At 41.0% G+C, this 21,787-nt stretch overlaps 1 protein-coding gene across 1 annotated transcript; it reads right to left on the minus strand.

The window, feature by feature from the left end:
* Positions 1-278: 278 nt before the first annotated feature.
* Positions 279-16,426, minus strand: DLEU7 (deleted in lymphocytic leukemia 7; the record flags this gene model as incomplete). The annotated part of the gene is given in 3 exon segments (XM_084876155.1): positions 279-590; positions 594-635; positions 15,953-16,426. Coding segments are annotated over 3 exon segments (678 nt in total). The 3' UTR covers positions 279-428.
* Between the last annotated feature and the right edge of the window lie 5,361 nt (positions 16,427-21,787).

Genomic DNA, 21,787 nt, shown 5'->3' on the forward strand with positions numbered 1-21,787 from the left:
CATTTATTCAAGATAATTTAAGAAAACATGTATCTTTAATCATATGAATAACCATATTAAATCTCATAGGTCTACATGAATATAAAAATAGATTCATGTTTCATTCAATTAAACTGAATACTTAAAATTAATTAATAAATTTTATATACATATAGAATCCAATTACTTTCACAAAGTAGAATATGTTTCCATTAAAAAAAAGTCATCAAACATGACAACATATTTAAAATGTGAAGTACTGTCTTAAAATTTTTTTCCAACATGCTATAAGGGTACAGATGCCACTGGCCAGACTGCTATATATTTTATCAAGTGTCTCTTTAGTGTGAATCAAAACATCCCATTGTTTACTGGTTCAGTTGGGAAGGGAAGGTCCCAAGTTTTCTTAGCAGTGCTTAGCTGTGGTTTTGATTCCAGTGTCCTGAGCATCATATGTCTGGGAGATTCTGTAAGATCTGTCTCAAAGAAGCACATGCTACCACATGAGCATCAGAAGGAAGGTTAGCAAGTGACTGAATCAACTTCTTTACTATTGTCTTCAAACACTGTTGAGCAGCATTCAAATCTCTGTCAAACTGGTGTCCTTCGATCTATAGAGCCAGATGACTGCAGATGTTTCTAAACTCAACACTGTCCTGAAAGGAACAGCAAAAACCAACAAGCAACTAGACGGATTATTGAGGACATTTGTTTTATACTTTGTGTACCCAATTCCCGCCCTCCCCCCCTCTTCTGATGACAGCACCCTGACTTTTCTCCCAGAGAACTACTCTCCTCCATTCTCAGCCTATGCGGTTTGACCAAAGCTGACCTCACTCCAGGGACCAGGCTAATCAGAGCATATCATGCCTCAGCCACTTGGACTGTTTAGGGATGGACAGGTGACTCAACACAGGCCAATTAGCCATAGTCCCAGAATATTATTTAGGCTGAGAAAGAGAAACTCTTTTTAACTGAAACTGTTGGAAAATATTTTGCTACCACAAGGGAGAATCCAAATTACAATGATGCCAACACAGAGAAAAGTAGACCCAAGAAATTTTAAAAGACTGATTCTAATAACATTTTCTGAACGTGTCAACTAAGCCGTATGTAAATAAACCCCAAGATTTTTTGTTTATCTGAGTCAACAATTATCCCTTTTTACTTAAACCATTTGAAGTTGAGTTTCTGTTATTTGTTCATAACAGAGCTTTGACAAATACACAAATAGCCTCTGTTCCTGTTATCCCCTACTCACTTTCTTCAGGTTTCCAATATAGAATTTAGGATTGAACAGGGTCTCAAAAAATTTCCAGTGCAAATTTAGAAGAAGAAAAAAATAGTTCCTAGGTGGTTTAAAACAAGGAAGTAAATAGATTTTTAATCCCAAAATGTTTCATATTCTAAAATGCATTGCATGTAAATGGTACACTGAAATTACTCCACATTATATGGTTTATTTTTAAATAAATGTAGATGATTTCCCACAGACTTCTGGGTCTGGCAACATAGCATGTTTATTTTCTTCAAAACCTCTTGCTACTAAATTACTGCTAAATGAAATAGAAAAAACATCCTTTTTGCACTTGCAGGAAAGTAATGGAAATCCCCAAGGGCCAGAAATAAAAGAAAAGTAGATTGCTTTAGCTGCCCGCCAATTCACATCAGAAAAAGAAAATCAGTCTCTCTCTTAAACTGAGCTTAGGACTAGGGTAAAGTTTTCCCAAGAATGTGTAACTATGGACCTGTATTACACAGAAGTTTGAGTTTGGAGTTGCCCTCTGTACCATATACATGTCTGGGGACACTAATGCTAAGAAATTAACTTCAAAATTGGAACTGGGCTGAAATGTCCATGGACACAAGGAAAAGCAAACAAAAACCTATCCCAGAGTCTACGCCCACTGAGGCATTCCCATAAAGACAAGCTCTGTTTGAAACTTAAAATACAATTCACCATGATATAGTAGATACAATGCAGGGCAATATTAAATTACAAACGTTTCAAATATAAACTATAAAATATGCTTAAAATGATTAAAGATATAAAAGAAGGAATCAAAAATGTTTTAAGAAAAATCAGGCTTGAAAAAGAACCAAATGCAACTTCTAGAAATGACAACTATCATGACAAATTAAATACTCAATGGACAGTTTAAACACTTGAATAAATACATCGGAAGTGAAAAATAGTAAACATGATAATTGTAAGAAAAATTGCTCAGAAAACAAAATAAACAGAGGGAAGATAGGGTGGAGGGATGGGGAAAGTTTAACCAGGGAATTACATGCATACCGTTTCCCCGAAAATAAGACAGTGTCTTATATTAATTTTTGCTCCCAAAGATGTGCTAGGTCTTATTTTCAGGGGATGTCTTATTTTTCCATGAAGAAGAATACGGTACACATTTATTTTTAAATGAAAATAAAGAAAATTTATTACCTGTATACGGTACGGTAGTATGGTAGTAGACAAACTATGAATCCTACAGTATCAAGAATTTACTCATTCATTCAATGACAATCATGTCATCATCTTCTGGAACATCATCATAACAATCCAATTCCTGAATTTCCTGGTGAATTTCTTATGAAGTTAATTTTCATTCTGAGACAGAGCCTAAGGGGGCCTTATTTTCGGGAGGATGCCTTATATTTCACTCAGAATGAAACCTGTAAGCAGGTCTTATTTTTGGAGGATGTCTTATTTTCGGGGAAACACGGTATATACATAGTCCATGGACACAGACAATAATGTTGTGAAGAACAAGGAGGAGTGGGTAGAGGGTAGAGGGGGTCAATGGGAAAAAAGGGGAACATCTAATATACTGTAATACTTTCAACAATAAAGATAAATTTTTTTAAAAAAAGGAAAAATAACAAAACTAGATAACTAAAAAAAAAAATTCAAGACATGGGAAATATGAATGAGGGTTAAGCAACATGGATGATAGAATGCCCAACTACAATAAATGCATTTTCAGAAGAGACAAAAGAATCATTATAAGATTATCCAAATCTGATCCAAAACATGAATCCTTAGATTCACGAAATAAAACAAGCCTTATACAGAGTAAGTTAAATGAGACACAAATCTAAACTCATTAAGGCAAAACTACTCTTAAAAGTAACCAGAGAAAATAAACAAACATGTTTTAAGGGATGACAAGACAGACAATGAACTTCGAAGCTACAATTAAACATAGAAAAAATAGAATAATATTGCCAAATAACTTTCAACCAAGAAATCTTTTTATTCTAAGTAAACTATTAGAGCAAAATAAATATATCTTCATTTAGAAGGACAAAAGTAGTTACCACAAATAGACTCTCACTGTCAGATCTTCCTTAAGATATAATTCAGAAAGAGGAAGTTAAATGCAGAAAGAAAGAATGAGATACAAGAAGCTACAGTGAATGAAGAAACATAAAAATATGATATAAAGCTAAAGAATTGATTGTTTGAAACAAAAATCTTAACAACTAACTTGGAGTTTACAACAGCAAGATGGTTCAAAAATGCTGAATAGTAGTAACATGTAGGATGAAGAAATATTTTAAAGCATTGCATTTATTCAAGAGAAAGGTGGAAAATTGATAAATTTCAGATTTTTAAATTATGTACATGAGAAATGTAAGCATTATTATTAAGGTAGAGAAATAATACATACAACTTCAAAATTAGCAGGGGGAAAGTACATTAAAACTTTATTGGTCCTATCTATAAAGGTAAAAATGAAAAAGTGCACAAACATAAAGCAAGGTGAACAGAAAGCACCAAACAAGACACCTTTGAAATATAGTGGCAATCAGACTGTATTTAAAAAATCTATATGCTTTTTAAAAAACTTTAAAACGAAAAGTACCTAAAGATTAAAGTCAATGAATACTAACATATGTATATGCCAAGCGGAGAAGCCAAAATAAAGCCAGAAAAATCATTATTAAGTATAAAATAAACCCCAATTAATATAAGAGATTATTCCCTCAAGAAGATATAACAATTATTTACTGTGTGTGCCTACTATGAAACTTCAATTTACATTCAAAAGACATTTTAGGGAGATCAAGATGGTGGCTTAAGTAAACACACCTAAACTGCTGCTGTGCACAACAATTTCAAAACTACAACTAAAAGGCAAAACGTCTATCACCCAGAACCACGGCAAAGCTGGCTGAGGGGAAGCTCTACAACTAGACTGAAAGAGAAAGGAGCATTCAGGGCACAAGTGCTGAAAAACTGAGGTACTGGGGCACAAGCGCGATACGGGCTGGCGGTGGATCCTGGCTGGAGACAGTCATTGCTTTCTTCAACCCAAAGAGAAACAAGCTCCCAATCTCTCTGAAATCCAGTTTCTGGGGAAAAGCTAGACTGTCTGCCATCAGGTTGGAAAGTGAGGGAAGCTTGCTTGCAGAGCTGCAAGCAAGAATAATTGTTTGCTGTGTAGGGCGCTTGAGGCGGGGAGACACGGGGACTCGGTCAGAGAGGCAGAGAAGGCTGACTGGCAGTCATCACTGTTTGCCACTCTCTAGCCTAGAGATGCTCTGAGACTCCGCCCCGCACAATCTACAAACACACCCAAGCTCCAAGCAGCGGTTTTTGCATAAGAATGGCCTTCTCTAGTGCAGTATAACCTAGCAAACTTGCAACCTGGTGCAAAAAGCTCCAAAGCCTTCAAGCTCCAAGCAGGGAGGAGAGGACTGTGGTTCTCGCTGTAGCTCCTGCAGGGTGGCCTCAGACAGTAGCTGAATTGCACCCCATTGGAGATCCAGAAGCCAGTGTATCTATTGGTCAGTGTGAGACACCAGACTTCAACCCCTCACATCCATAAGTAACACATTCGGGAGGTGGACTCAGTGAGCACCAAAGCCCCACTAAAACAAGGCCTGCACCATAAACTTGTCTTTAGCGCAGCAGTTTATCCACTATAAACACAGCGAGTCCTCACAGCCAATTGGCCTAGAGGTCAATTCCTCCCAGTGTACCAACAGCAATCAAGGCTTAACTACACCAAGACTTTGCACTCAGCCCACAAAGGGGTGTACCTAGAAAGACCATCTCAGGTGATTGGGGAAGCTGAGCTACTGGTCCCTATAGGTCACCTACCACACAAAGCCACTCCATCAATACAGGAAGGAAACCAAAATGCAGAGACACAGAAGCATGTCATGAATGGGCGAGATGGAGGAAAGTAAACTAATGGACGACACAGAGTTCAGAATCACATTTATAAGGCTACTCAAGAATCTTCAAAAAACTGCTGAGAAACTTGAAGAGACCTTCAAGGACCTTAACGAGATTACAAAAAAAAAAAAGGAAAAGGACCAGTCAGAAATTAAGCAAACACTGTCTGAAATAAAGAATATACAGAAACTCAACTGTAGATCAATGTACCCCAAGAGTCAAACCAAAGATCTGGAATATGAGGAAACAAAAAACACCCAACCAGAGAGGCAGAAAGAAAGAAGAATCCAAAAGTGTGAGGACAGTGTAAGGAGCCTCTGGAACGGCTTTAAGCATACCAACATTTGGATTTTTTGGGGTGCCAGAAGGAGAGAGAGAGCAGGATATTGAAGGCTTAATGGAAGAAATAATGACAGAAAACTTTCCCTATCAGGTGAAAGAAATAGACTTACAAGGCCAGGAAGCGCACAGAAACCCAAACAAGAGGAATCTAAAGATGACCACACCAAGACACATCATAATTAAAATGCCAAGGGCAAAAGACAAAGAGACAATCTTGAAAGCAGCAAGAGAAAAACAGTTAGTTACCTACAAGGGAGTACAGTGGTGCCTCGCATAAAGAACGCCTCGCACAGCGAATGCTGCACACAACGAACTTCGTTTCATGATTCATACAACGAACTTCGTTTCACACAACGAAGTCGCCCGAGCTTCCACGACCGCTTTGCCCGAGCTTCCACGATCGCTGCCGATGTATTGCATCCTTCCGCGCAGGCACTGCAGGCAGTCGTTAGTCACTGCGCTTAACTTAAGCACGTATCGCGGCAATCGTTCTTCATTACGAATTAAATCACGCACGTATCACGGCAGTCGTCCTTTTAAGTTAAACTCAATACACTGTATCCGGATTCAGCTGAAGCAAACAGGATCAACGATCTTTACTCCGATACTCTTGTCCGTTATTTCCGGCAGATGGAGAAAAGAGAAAAACAAACGACTTTGGACAGGTTTTTCATGAAACCATTGGCCAAAAAGCAGAAAATGGATGAAGATGTGCAAGATTCGGTAGACTCTACTTAGTCTGTCTTTAAATTTTAAAAATGTGTGTGTGTTTTTTTTAAATTATGTTTTTAGATGTATCTAAATAAAAATAATAACAAAAAATTTATCTTTTTTTATGTCATCTTAGCATATTTTATGCTACAGAACGAATTATTTTTTTTAACATGTATTGTTATGGGAAAACACGTTTCACATAACGAACTTTTCGCATAACAAACTTGCTCCTGGAACGAATTAAGTTCATTGTGTGAGGCACCACTGTACCCATACAACTGTCAGCTGATTTCTCAACAGAAACTATGCAGGCCAGAAGGGAGTGGCAAGAAATATTCAAAGTGATGAACAGCAAGAACCTACAACCAAGATTACTCTACCCAGCAAATCTATCATTCATTATTGAAGGTCAGATAAAGAGCTTCATAGACAAGAAAAAGCTAAAGGAGTTCTTCACCACCAAACCAGGATTACATGAAATGCTGAAGGGTATTCTTTAAGAAGAGGAAGAAGAAAAATAAAAAGATAAAAATTATGAACAACAAATATATATCTATTAACAAGTGAATCTAAAAATCAAGTGAATTAAAAATCTGAAGAACAGAATGGACTGGTGAATATAATAGAATCAGGGCCATAGAAAGGGAGTGGACTGACAATCCTCAGGGGTAAGGGGTCAGAAGGGTGTGGGAAGAGATTGGACAAAAATCTTACACCTATGGATGAAGACAGTGGTGGGGGTAAGGGCATAGGGTAGGGTGGGGAATCAGGTGAAGAGGAGCTATGGGGGGGGGGGAGAAAGAAGAACACCTGTAATAATCTGAACAATAAAAATTTATTATATATATATATATATATATATATATATATATATATATATATATATATAAACATTTTAGTTTAGTGCTAATTAGCCAGTCTGCAAAGGCACTCATCACTCAGAGAAGATGAAAATGCCCTTAAAATATATTTGTGGGCCTAATATATTTATTCAATTCCACACTTATTGTAAAGAATCAAAGAAGCCATCATTTGGAGAAATTATACATAAAATTCTATTGCTTGGCTCTCCTGATCCCTGAGATCCTGGGTAAACTTCAAATATCTGGCAAGCTATGCAAAGTCTCTTTATTTTACTGTTTTAGTACAGTATTTCCTTTTAATCCTTTTTCAAATATATTAACAGTCAAAGAAAACAAATTAATAGAAATAGCTTTCCACAGACTCTTAAGCCAGGGAAGGGGAAAATAAAGCAAATGGTTGCTTCTCTTCCTTTCTGGAAGGTCTGAAGGCCAACTATAGATCCAGTCACAATGGCCTCCACCCAAACCTCTAATGATTCTGCTGTATAAGGTGGGGCCACAAGTCACAGTGTTGAGGCAATAGCATATTCAGGGCTCATTGGCTTTCAGTCTAAATGCATGTGATCAATATTGGTGATGATTTAACTTACGTGCTTTATACTCAATGGTAGAGCATATCCTCCTAGCATCTTTATTTAGCAAGGCCCAGGTGCTTCCAGAAATGATGTAATATCCTACTCTAGGATTTGGGTACATTGCCAGAATTAGAACACTATAGCTGAGCAATCTAAAAGTGGTTTTGGAAGTTCTAAAGCCTGATGTAATTTCAGAGTCTGGATATGAAATGTATTGATTGCTACAGTGGTCCAAAATGATGGCCAACAATTAAATTTTAAAGTGAGGTAGTAACTGAACATACTGGGATTATGACCTCAGCTTGTTTGACTCAGTTAATGAATCAGCTAATTTCATATCAAGTCTCCACTATCTTATTGACTACACTGAATAAAAGGCAGTAAGATATGTATTTCTTTAGATAAATTCCCAGAAGTAAAATTGCTGGGTCATAATTAGTTATATTTTTATTTATTAAGGTGTATGGAATAAAAAATACAAATTAGTAGTTACAAAATAGTCAAAGTAATATAAAGTACAGCATAGGGAATATAGTCGATAATATTGCTATCACTGTGTAGGGGGGTCATTTATAATGTATATAAATGTCTAACCACTATGCTGTATACATGAAACTAATATAAAATAATATTAAATTCCAATTTTAACTGAAAAATAAATTAAAAATAAAGGCAGTAATATATGGTACTTGTTCTTTAAAAAGTTTGTAAACTGGTAAGGAGAATGAGACTCATAGAGCATATATACCAATGTCCAGTGAAATGTGATGAGGGCTGTAGTAAAAAAAACACAAAAACACAATCCTATACAGGAACAGACATTTCTAGACTCATAATCTAAGCAATGCACTAGGTTCATACAAAACTCCTTCTAATGTGTGAATCCTTTCTATAGCACACTTGATGTGTGGTTGTCCAAAAGTATCTTGGTTACACTACAGAAACTCATGTGCTTAGGAGGCAACCATGGCTCTAGTTTTTAGCACATTTCTTCCAATGTTTAGCTGAAATCTGCCATGTGGCTTCCCAAATATGCCCATGTCCTAGTCCTCAGAACCCAGAAGGGTTCATTTAATGCTAAATGAAACAAATCACACACACACACACACACACACACACACACCCCGCAAAAAAAAAAAAAAAAAAAAAAAGACAAATACCATATGATTCCACTTGCATGTGGTATCTAGAAAGTAGAATGGAAGTTGCCAGGGCTGTGGGGAGAGGAAAATGGAGAGTTACTGTTTAATAGGTATAAAATTTCAGGTTTGCAAGACGAAAAAGTTATGGACGTTGCTTACACAACAATGTTAATGTATTTGACACTAATGAACTATACATTTAAAATGGTAAATTTTATGTTATGCATTTTTTACCACAATAAAAAAATTTAAAGCAGCTGAGGCCATCAGAGTGCTGCCAAGGGCAGGCAGAAGGGCATGAAGGTTTGGATGAGGCATTAGAGAAATGTTAGCTTGGGAGGGCTGTACAGACACTATAAGATAGGTGGTGTTGAGAAAAGCAGTGTTTGATTCATAAGGAAGAGAGATGGCCCCCTGCCATTAGGATGCATAACATAAGCAAAGGCCTAAAGTCAACTAGGGGGTAGGACTGGGAGGAGATCTGTCTAAAATAACAGAGAATCAGGATATAAGCTAGTGTGAGAAGCTTCGATTGCCCCAGTAAATTCCCTGGAGACTTCCAAGCAGGAGAGCAGCATGGCAAACCAGCACTCTGAGAACACTCGTCTGGCCCCAGGAGCCTGAGCACCTTCTGTAGGAGGCGCCCCGCCCCAAGTGAGGCACCTCTGCACCTTGTCTCACTCAAAGAAATGCGGCTTGGCGAGGTCAAGTGATGTGCCTAAATCACACAGCATGTGAGTGACAGAGCTGGCATTAATCTCCATTTCAAATTTAAACGTTCTGCAAGAACCTGTCTCAAATCAGAACCCGGGCCAGCGGACTCAGACAGCGGGGCTCACCGCCCAGTTCAGAAGACAGACCGGCAAACAGGAACGACGGAGCTATGGATGCCACAGTGGGATGAACGGGGACACCATGGGAGCAAGCAGAGGAGGCACCAAACTAACTCTGGCGATGTCACAGAAATGTTTACAAGTGAATTGTTGCATTTTTCTTTTTTGGCCGTAGTCACACTGTTTTTTAAGGTTAACGGAGTGTTATGCGTGTTACAACACTCAAATTGGCCTTGGACGCATCTAAATTGAATATTAGCCTGCTGGCCCATCCTTCTTTCCTGCAACATAATTGAGAGCGGTTGGCCATCTGGAAGACATTCAAGACCTGAAACATTCTGCACCCCATTTAAGCTGGAGCTCCCCCTTCCTCTGCGCTGTTCTCTCCTATCCAGTGTAAGGGAGGTCTCTTAGAAAAACACCACACTTGTACTTTTCCGCATCATGCATTGTGTTCATTTAGAATGCACACATCTGGAACTCTTGAGCAACTTTCATGCACCTGCAAAGTCCAAACAGGGAAGAAAAGTTAAGCTTTTTTTTTTTTTTTTTTTTTTTTTTTTAGCTTCTTGCTGAAAATAAAACTTAAGGCTTGAAGGCAAAAAGAATCTGGCTGCAGAAGTCAGTTTCAAAGCTTATTTCCTGAAACCAATACCAATGGATAATAAAATCAAAACACAATATGACTTTATAGGTTCCAAAATGCAGACAACTTTTACACAATCCACTAGGACAGTTACTGTTGTTTTCCTATTATGTCACCTTCAAAATTAGTTCTAGATTTACATGAGCCATAAATCAGTTCATATTTCCTTAACCACCTGCTTTAAAATAAGCTGGTTCTTTTCGAAACAGTCACATCTTGAGCTATATTGTCTTACAATGGCTTCCACAAATTTGTTTCTTCTCATTTTTTCCCCCTCTCATTCTTCCTGAATTCCTAATGTCCTCTGCAGAGAGTAGTAAAGAAAGAAAGAAAGAAAGAAAGAAAGAAAGAGCTTTTCCCCTGCTTTCTGTCATGGGGCCTGTTTGTAATGAGCATCTGCATGGCCAGCAGAACATTCTCCACTAAAGCCACCCAGTGCTAGGCACTACAAAGGAGCACAAATCCTCTCCCCAAACCCTTTACAACCTTCCAACTGGATGTGTACATAAAGGGAAAATGTTCCTCTATGTAGAGAGATGTCATGAAAACCACACTCTCAGGATCAGTATGCTTCAAATTGCCCCAGCTTCACTTGTTTCATCAACATCTGGCTTTGAGCTACAAATTCACAGGGCCCATATCCGTCACCAGTTACAATCTCAGATAGATATGTAACTACACACTAATAAAACACCCAATGAAGAACCAACGTATCTGCCATTCACCATAAAAAGTCTCTCATCCACAGGAAATTAAAGATTTTTACTTGTGCTGTACCCAGCGTCAATGCCCCACGAGTAACTAAGCTTCCTTATGCATGTGCTTTGGGCACGTCATCATTTCCATTAGAAAAGTCTGTGAAAAGCACGTTGTGATGGCTACAGGCACTGGATTCAGGTATGCTCACAAGTCAAACCCCAAACTGTAAGACAGAGCATGGCAGCATTTGCACCGAGATGTTAAACATAAGTAGCTTTGTTTTAGGGCCTTTCTGCAATGTCCTTTGCAAAATTTTAATTTCAGAAAGCTTATATGTCCTGATTCTCATATCATTCACATAATAAGAAATTACAAACTATGATTAAGCTATTTCGATGGCAGTAACTGGGCCTTTTTCTAAAACATATAAGCATAATTTTGTCTCAAATCAATAGCAACCTCCTGGCTTTGGCTATTAGTCATATGACCAAAGCATTTTTTTTCCTTCAAGAGTATGTGCATAATTTTGAGGACAGTTTTCAAATTTGCAGAAACTGGCTCCACTAATAAAAGAGCATTACAACAATGACTGTGCAACCAAAGCCAATGGCTTTGCTTTGTAGAATGTAAAAACAGTGAAGACTACTAAATGTGATGGAATGATTGGTACCAAAATTAGCTAAAGAAACGGAGAACTCACAGGCAAGTTAAATCTGCAATGTCAGGAGAGTTATTTTGCCTTTGAAAGTTGGCAACAGCCATAGTTTCCATGAAACTTGCTTCAGTACAGAAAGAACTCTTGGCAACTATAAATAGTTTTAACTCTCAAAGGAAGACAGACAAAACTCAATCAGTGACTTCATAATTGGCTGTTTAATAGTCTCTATGTGAGTTGGTCATTTTGGGGAGTTTTTAAATCCTAACTTTCCTTCTGGTATCCCACACATTGCTATGCTCTCTTTAGGTTGCAGGTGCCTAAAGCATTCCTGCTAGTATTACTGGTTTGACAATGATTTCCCACATTTGCCTGGTACTTTTTGTCACTATGTAAAGTCACCATCATGGAAGGAGGCACGCAAATCACCCAGTGTTATGGACTGAATTTTGTCTCCCTGCCTCCTCCTGCCTTGCCCTGCTCCAAAAATGCATATATTAAAAACCTAACCCCCTTGTGACAATATTTTGCAGAGAGGTAATTAAGGTTAAATTATGTAAGAGAGTGAGCCCCAGATCCAATAGGACTGGTGTCCTTTTAAGAAGAAGAGCCCTAGCCGAGACCGGTTTGGCTCAATGGATAGAGCATCGGCTTGGGGACTGAAGGGTCCCGGGTTCGATTCCAGTCAAGGGCATGTACCTTGGTTGCGGGCATATCCCCAGTAGGAGGTGTGCAGGAGGCAGCTGATCGATGACTCTCTCTCATTGATGTTTCTAACTCTCTGTCTCTCTCCCTTCCTCTCTGTAAAAAATCAATAAAATATATTTAAAAAAAAAAAAAAAAGAAGAAGAAGAAGAAGAAGAGCCCTAGCTGGTTTGGCTCGGTAATTGGAGCATCCGTACATAGACTGAAGGGTCTCAGGCTTGATGCTGGTTAAGGGAATGTGCCTCTATTGCAGGCTCAACTCCCAGCCCAGGTCAGGGCACGTGAAGGAAGCAACCAATTGATGTGTCTCTCTCACATCATTGTTTCTCTCTGTGTCTTTCTCCTCCCTTCCTTACACTCTGTCTAAAAATCAATGAAAAAAATATCCTCGAGTGAGGATTAACGGAGAGAGGAGAGAGGAGAGAGGAGAGAGGAGAGAGGAGAGAGGAGAGAGGAGAGAGGAGAGAGGAGAGAGGAGGAGAAGAAGAAGAAGAAGAAGAAGAAGGAGGAGGAGGAGGAGGAGGAGGAGGAGGAGGAGGAGGAGGAGGAGGAGGAGAAGAAGAAGAAGAAGAAGAAGAAGAAGAAGAAGAAGAAGAAGAAGAAGGAGAAGAAGAAGAAGAAGAAGAAGAAGAAGAAGAAGAAGAAGAAGAAGAAGAAGAAGAGACATCTGAGATCTCTTTCTTTCCACATGCACAAAGGAAAGGCCATGTGAGGACACAGTGAGAAAGTAGACATCTACAAGCCAGGAAGAGAGCCGTCACCAGAAACCAAATTTGCTACCACCTTGCTTGATCTTGGACTTCCCAGCCTCCAGAATAGTGAGAAAATAAATGTTTGAGGTTTAAGCCACCCAGTCTGTGGCATTTTGTCATGTCAGCCAGAGCTAAGAGTCTATAATGTGACTGTTACACTCCAAGTGGTGTTCAGTGCACGGCATGCATGACTGTGCCCTGTCAACCACACACTCTCACATACTTTATTTCAATGTGATGTTTCTAATACCCCTTTAAGCTAGCAGTGTGATTTGGTAGAATCACATAAAACCATGTTTGGCCCTGGCTGGTGTGGATCAGTGGTTGATTGTCAATCCATAGCCAAGAGATCTCCAGTTCTATCCCATCAGAGCACATGCCTGGGTTGTGGGTTTGATCCCTTATAGGGGGCATGCAGGAGGCAGCCGATTGATGTTTCTCTCTAATTGATGTTTCTCTCTATCCCTCTCCCTTCCTCTCTTTCTAAAATCAATAAAAACATGTTTGAATCATAGGCCATCGCTTCCCAGAAACAGGATCTTCAGCAAAGTTTTACATTTCTCTGAGCCTCAGTTTCCTGCTATAAAAAAAAAGTTTGTCAAACTGGCCAACTTCTCCACCAAATTTAACAAGACTCATAACTATTAAGCACTTTTTATCCACCACGAAGAAACTCATTTTATGTTTTTTTTTTCTTTTCATATGTTTGATAAACTCTAAATGTTCAAAAGGAATAAAAATTATTGGTGTCTTTAAGAAAAGAGTAAAGACGCCATCTTAAAGGGGAGAGCAGTGTGATGGGAGCAAGCTTCACCTCCACCTGAGGAGACCTCGGACACCACCCGGGATCCTACAGCTATGTTGGCCAGGGACCAGTTGCCTCGGCTTTGAACCCATGAACACCAAGACTCCAGCCTCCCTGCCACAGGCTCTAAAATGTCTGTCCAGGGGGAGACAAAATGGTGGCCAAATAGGCAGATGGGTACTGCACCTTCTCACAGAGCAGACAGAAGAAACAGCTGAATCGAATAACATCCACCCGGAATTTGTGAATTAAACAACCCAGACCCTTGCATTGCTTCTGGGTCTTAGATCACAGTTTCCTTATAATGTGTTTTCCCTTTAATGCCTGGAGAGCAAAAATTCACTCTTTTAAAAGGTGACCTCCTACAAGAAACCTGCCAGGATCACCTTAGGTAAAACTGATCACTCAGCCTCCCCTTTTGCCAGCCTATATGTCTTGTATATGCTCCCAATATCATACAATATTTCCTATTTCATCAATTCTAAGATGTACATTTTTTTCACATTTCAAAAAAATCTCTGGAATGAGACTATCTTACAACCAAAGGTCTATCATAAAATAATTGGCAGGATTTTTTTATTTCTTAGAAGTACATAAAAAGGTGCATTTTAACTCAAGAGCATTGGTGAAATGTAGCTTCATTTTTTAATTTTCTAAGGTGAATGGAGCAGTGCTTCACATCTGGAGGCATTCCAGCTTTCCCTCTCATGCATACACATTTGGCAACATTTGATTTTATCAGCTCAAGGGGGAGAGGGAGGCAGGGAGACAGGGAGGTATGCCACTGGCATCGACTGGATAGAGGCACAGGACAAACCCCCACAACAACTGTCCAGCACAAAATATCAATAAAGCAGAGACTGAGAAACCCTAATGTAGAGTAATAATGCATAGTTGGGAGTGTGATATGCTTTATTATGTTTGATTTTTAAATCAGTCTTTTATAGTGGATATGCAATCTAATATGTAGCAATCTTTTTCCAAACCATGGCTTGTAAAGCAGAATAAGCAATTCTTGAGAAGTGCTCTGAGCTTTCTTCATCACCCCTTCCCCGCTCCTTCTGCTAGACTCCCAAAGGAAAGGAATGATGCGATGCTCCAAGTCAGAACTGGAGAAAGCCACAGGCCTCACAGAGACTGTGACCTTAAACCATCAGTTAGGATAATTAATATCAAGACCAACACTTAACCCAGACCCTGGATTTCCAGGATCCTTCCCAGCCTGGGAGCTAGCTACTCTGTTTCCTGACAGTTGGGAATCTTAAGAAGAAAATGCACTCTACAAATATGAGGTGCATGACTTAGCAGGAGGTTAGCATTAGAATTCATGCTTTGCCCTGGACAATTTTGCTCAGTAAATAGAGTGTTGGCCTGCTGACCAAAGCATCCCAGGTTCGATTCTGGTCAAGTGTACATGTCTGGGTTGCGGGTTCAGTCCAACGTGTAAGAGGCAGCTAATCAATGATTCCCTCTCATCATTGATGTTTCTATCTCTCTCTTCCTCTCCCTTCCTCTCTGAAATTAATAAAAACAAACATAAAAAAAATAAAATATATGATAAAAAATATATATAATTCACGCTTCAACAAGTTGATAACGGTGATTCCTAAGTTTCAAAGGACTTTAAATTAATGTAGGTGATTTTGTCATACAGAAGGCAGTGGGGACGTAACACGTGTATTTATGGCTCTGGAAGAAGGGTTATTAAGTTGGAAGAGAGAGCAGGGGAGCTGTCCCCCATGCCTGTGGAAAGGGCCTTCAGCTGGAGCAGGAAGCTGATGTACTTCATAGTACTAGAGGAAGGAGTTCCAGAGACCTTTGGCAAGACCTCTCCCGCTTCTCTGCTCCATAATCCGCACCCACCCCTCACCCCCCACTCCGAGTTCCCTGCCGCAAGTGCAGAGTCCTCCTCCCAGCCCCACCCGGTCCCTCTCAATGGTGCAGTGAGCAGCTCTGTTTGGGATCCTGGGACCCCACCCAGTCTCCATCTGCGTCCTCCAACCCCAGTCAGCAGGGGAATCCGGCCCGATGCCGGTGCTGGAGGCCAGACTCACCTTCGGGTGGATGGGGAAGGATCGCTCCTGCAGCAGGGGGCTCAGCAGCGTCCGCTCCACGCTGACCAGCTCTGAGGTGGAGTCCACCACGCTGGCCAGTGCGCTGCGCATCGCCACCCGGGCCAGGGTGCACGGCCCGCGGCCCCGGGGGCAGGGCAGCAGCTCCGCGCCCCCCTCTGCGCCTGGCACTACCTCTACCTCGGGGGAGCTCGCCTGTCCCCGGAGCCCCCCCCCCGCCCCCCCCCCCCCCCCGTTCCTCCACCCCGGCCCTTCCCCCAGCCCCAGCCCCGCCCGGGCGCGCCGGGGGGGGCCTGAGCGCCGCGCTGGGGCAGCGGACACGTGGTCCGAGTCGCGCGAATTTCCACGGGCGCCCGGACCGTCCCCCCAGCCCCACTCCTGCTGCAGGAGCTGCAGGGTCTGCAAAGCCAACGTCTGGTGGCTGATGGAGGCCAGGAAGGGCGCGGGGCAGGCCATGGTCTCCTGGGCTGGCTCTGTGCGCTCCCCGGGCAGGTGGAGCAGCGATGGGTTGGAGGTCGCCTGGGTCACAGTCCCTAACCCGCGGCTCCCAGGCCCCAACCCTGGCCCGCGGTCAGTGGTCTGCGCTGGCCCGCGCATTTGCTTCAAGTCCAAGTCGCCTTGTTCTGATCCAGGCTGCTTCACGTGCACTTGAAAATCAGCCAGATGCTGAGCTCTGATTCCTTCTCCTCCCTGGGGTCCTGCGGGGGAAACGTGCCGCTGTGTGCATACATGTCTGCAGCATTGCCCCACCCCCATGTCCTTTGGAAGATGCTTGCCAATGTCCATTAACGCTCTGGGACTGGGGTTGGGAGGGACATAAAAGTCCCTCCTGGGAGTGAAAGTGTAAAGAACCAGAGAAGAGCTCACAAAGGAAGACTGTGCCGGATTCTTCTCTCTCCCTTCCTCACAGCCCTAGGAGAATCTTCAGGAATTTCTTGAAGTATCCTTAAAGACATCTAGCCCCCAAACAAAAGAAGTGACCGTGTGTCCCACAGTCCCGCAGTGCTCTGCGCTGCCCCACGCAGCAGGTGCGTGGAGAGCCTGACCACGGAATGGCATCAGGGCAGGCCCTCCAGGCCCGCTCCTGAAGTGACTGGCGGAGCGGGTAGGCGCTGCCTTGGTGGAGCATGAAGGATTTTGAGTGAAACTCCCAAAGGAGTGAAGCTAAACCCTTTCACAAGCCATGAGCACGGGGACAGCTGTACAAATAATTGTGGTTTTAATTAAACCTAACTTCGCTACTTCCTTAACTTAATGTTTTGATAGATTAGAAACTATTGGTGTGTAATTGCACTTAAAAAAAACACAAAAAAACAAAAACTAGAGGGAATGATATGGAGGACTGTCCCAGAGGGACATCGTTTCTGCTTCCTTCCTGCGTGGGAAACCAGTGGGATAACCTAACAACACAGGAAAGCAGGGGCAAAGGCACAGGCCCATGGCAGACAAGTGGGCCCTCGCACACCAAAGGATGCATTTCACTTTTCCTCTGTAAGGGAAGGGCCCTGGGCGTGCGGCGTGAGGTGGGGAGGGGTCCTTGCTTGGGAAAGCCGCTCCAGTGACTGTTCGTCTAGAGGCAGTTATCAAAGGTGTGGGGAGGGCGCGGGGTCCTTTAAGGTTTCTTTAACTCTGGGAGAGTATGACCCCACACATTCCTCCCTACTCTCCAGGGATGATTCCTTCTCCTTCTCACTGAGTTGTTTTTCGTGTGTGTGTGTGTGTGTGTGTGTGTGTGTGTGTGTGTTTGTTTGATTTGTTTTGTTTTTCCATCTATGAAAACAAATCAGAATGTCAAAGTAAAGAAAATCTTTCTTAAACAAAAAGTACAATAGTATGCTCACACTTATTATTATAAGTAAATAAAAATCCATGTCTGTCAAGTGACAAAGAGAAAATTACTGTGGAAAGTTACTATTTACAAGTAAATAGTTCAATCTTGATTAGATTCTCTTGCCATGAAGTTACTTAAGTTCACAATAAAAATAAAAATAAATTATTCTCTGTGTGTGTGTGTGTGTGTGTGTGCACGCGCGCGCACGTGCGTTTTATATCCTCAAGTGTTAGAATACATCAGGTTCAACAGAGACCAACCAGGAATAGCTAAAACTAGCTCCTAGTTTTCTCAGAGCATGTCAGATCTCCAGGGGTGCTCCTGTTTCCAGATAGGCAGGAAATCCAGGTTCGTGGGCTAACCCTACTGCTATCGAATGGCTGACTGTGAAACCTGCTTGACAGATGGAATTCCAGCCAACAGCACAATTGAAATCACTAGACACAACCTGACCCAAGAGCCCACTGTTCTGCATCCCAGGCTGAGTCTGAGAGCCATGAGACCAAATGAATTTCAGGGGTATGAGAGAAAGGGGCCAGAAAAACACCGGCCTGTGGGATGGCACATGCCACTTAAACAGCTGCCTGGGGTTTCCAATATCCTCTGAGGGTACTAGATTCTTAAGCAGCCCAGCCTTGGTCCGTCTTGCCTATGGGCCACTCACCTTGAAGTGGCTGATGTTCCAAAGCTGGAGATATGAGGCCCTAATAGAAGAAACATATTGATTCATAGGCTAACAAGATGATTCAATAGCATAGCAACTCTGCCTTTGATTTAAAACCTTCAAAGTTATATATTCTGGGCTACCAGTCCAAGTAACAAATCACAACTCCTTAATTTACTATACTGACAATTTCAGGCCACTCTGTAATAGAAGGCACATTCAAAAGGATAAAGTACTGGACACATGATGTTTTTGCTTCACAGTATCTATTTCACTATTTAATGGAAATCATATCCTCATTTCCCAGTAGATATTCTTCCCCTTTCTCCATACTCAGTCCATGTAGTCAGATGTATAAACTCATCCCACTGCAGAAGTGGGCTGGGGCATTGAGGCTGAGGCCAATCACATATCGCATTCCCATTATGAATGGTCAGGGATGGATATATGACCCAATTAGAGCCGGAATGACAATTATCAGTTAGTATGCTTTCTGCTGAATGAACCAAATAAGAGAAAACAATGGAACTAGAAGAAAATGTAAGCTAAAATATAAAAGAGTAAAAAAGATAATTTCCCTCCTTAGCTGGTTTGGCACAGTGGATAGAGCATTGGCCTGTGGACTGAAGGGTGCCAAGATCTAGTCCAGTCAGGGGCACATGCCCAGGTTGTGGACTTGACTCCCAATGGGGGCATGCAGGAAGCAGCCGATTAATGATTCTCTCTCATTGATATTTCTATCTCTCTCTCTTTCCCTCTCCCTTCCTCTCTGAAATCAATAAAAATATATTTTTTTAAAAAGATAATTTGCCTTATAACAAGAAAACTTAACATAAAATAGTTTAATCAGTAAGAATAAGTTATTGTTTCAGATCACAAGTCCTGAGGTAGGATGGCTCCAGGGTTGGTTAATCCCCAGGAGTGTCAGATCTCCAGTAGTGCTCCTCTTTCCAGAGCCACCGGAAAGCCAGTTTTAGGAGGCTAACCCATCTAGTATCAAATGTCGGCCTGCAGTGATTCCTTATGGATGTGAAACAGAGAAGATGTAAGTTCTGAAGCTTCTGCAGCCAGATTGTGAGTCTGAAAGGAGAGCTTGCCTGTGAAGAAGCCAACACTAAAAGATTTATAAAATGAGAGAAATCAGTGGCTTTATCACATCACCTGAGCCCCACATTTTAGCTACATAAAGGGGACAGCTGCAACTCTGAGCTTTTCGTTATTCAAGCCACTAAAATCTCTTTTTGCTTAAGCCACTTTGGGTTGAGTTACTGTCTCTTGCAATAGAAAGTTACAGCTGAAGCAAACAGCTTAACACATCTCGGAGGACAGACAGGATGTTAATGCAGTGACCCTGTGACCCAATGCCCCTCAAGCAAAACACTGTAAAAGGCTCCCTTCTTCCACTCCCCACAGGGCCTTTGTCGTTCACCTACTCTTTCTACTATTACAGGAATGGTGGGAGAGCTCTTTGAGCGACTTTGGCCATTGCTGATGATTGATGGGGCCATTAGAAAATGATCAATGGAACCATTCACGACCCTGGGTGCTGTGGGATGGAAAGTAGAAGAGCAGACAACTCAGTAAAGTAAGAAACAATTTTCTACCTGTTATTGGGCAAGTTGGAGTGTTGTTGCAAATAAGGATTCTGTTGCTTCTATTCATCCAAAGGTTCTTTTTTCGCATGAGCAAATGATAAAAGATTGTGTGTGGAATCATGAAGAAGCCAGGCCCAGTGAGAACAGAAGGGAGCTGGCAAAGATGCAGCTCTGTGGAGCCTCCCTCAAAGGACTTGGCAGAGTCCAGATACATTTGAGCCCTCCTTATATACTTTGGCACTTTGCTCCAAAACGGGTCCAAGAGAATTCCAGAAACGGAGCTGTTAACCTTCAACACACGCTGGTGAACTCCATAGGTGGGGACAAAACAAAACATGTCCAAAGAGGACAGAGAGTTATTATTTTTGAATGAGAATTGTTATTGAGGAGAAACAGATGCTGAATAGATATACCAAGATATGAAAATGTTTTGTAAAAGAGAAAACAAAGAAATGGGGAAAGAAGGAGTTCCAAAGAAGAAAGAGGAAAAAAAAAGATCAAATTCCCCTTTTAAACACACAATTGTAACGTTTGAATATGCCAGTTCATAAAACTGCACATGCAGTTCTAACTTTGGCCAAAACATTTCATTATGAGGAGGGAAAAAGATGCAATCCTGCCACGAAACCTCCGAATTGCCAAAAACAATTGTTTACATAGGGCAGTGTGTTTTCAGGACATCATATATGTGCTGCCTGCCCAGACCCTATTAAGCTGGTGAAGCAAAGTGAAACTTAGTAAAACTAAGTGCACAAAACCAGGGAAGTCTAATAAAGGGAGAAAAAGAAAGAAGTAAAAAAATGTTGAATCTCACCTGCCTGTGCTGACTTAATCTGATGTGTGATTCACCTCCTCAATACAAAATAGTATTTCCCCTGAACTGTAAATAGCTTTACTGAATTTTGTCTCAATAATTATTATATTTCCAAAAGGAATTCTTAATGTTGGCAGAAAAAAATAGAAAGTGGACTTTTAAGGAGTATACTTAATCTTTACTAATTCTTTTTGCTTTGGTAGGTAATTTGGTTTTTAAGAGTGAAAGAATGGCCAAGGATTTTCATACTGCCCTACATATAATTTCAATAAGACAACCTTGCTGGGTTCTCCCCTCCATTTCTGATTACAAAATGTAACTTGTAAAGAATATCCTTTCTCTTGGGGGGAAAGTTAAAAAGCTGCTTGATCTGCTAAGCTATTGCAATTATCTGTGTAGAAATGGCTTATAAAATTTAAAGGGGGGAGAAATAGCAATAAAATGGGGAAGGAATAAATGTGAAAGTATTTTCATACAATTATATCCCAGGGTCTGCAATCTAAGTGAAAAAAAAAAATGGGACCACCCTCATCACTTTTCATGATCAACCTGTATATATTTCCAAGTTCCAGTAGGTACCCTTTTAATATAATAAAAATAAATGCTCAACTTTGTATATTTAAAACTAAAAGAAATCTTCACACTCTGTTTCTGCACTTCTTATCTTAAGAAATTCTATTCTTGTTCCCCAATTTCTAGCTCTGCTAGATTTTATAGTTGAATAGACATTGGGGTTTTATCTACTCTTTCATTTACTCTTTTCTCCCTTGATATTTCTGGAGCTCCCTTTTCTGTGGTAATTATAATGAAAAAGGGGGGGGGGGAGCAGGGAGGAGGGATTGAGGGCACATGGTCTTTTGTTTAAAGATCACTAAATCTATGCTTACATGAAATGAAAGTTTCATACTTGAGA

The sequence above is a fragment of the Pipistrellus hanaki genome (assembly GCF_964339955.1).
Source record: "Pipistrellus hanaki genome assembly, chromosome: 3".
Taxonomy (NCBI): domain Eukaryota; kingdom Metazoa; phylum Chordata; class Mammalia; order Chiroptera; family Vespertilionidae; genus Pipistrellus; species Pipistrellus hanaki.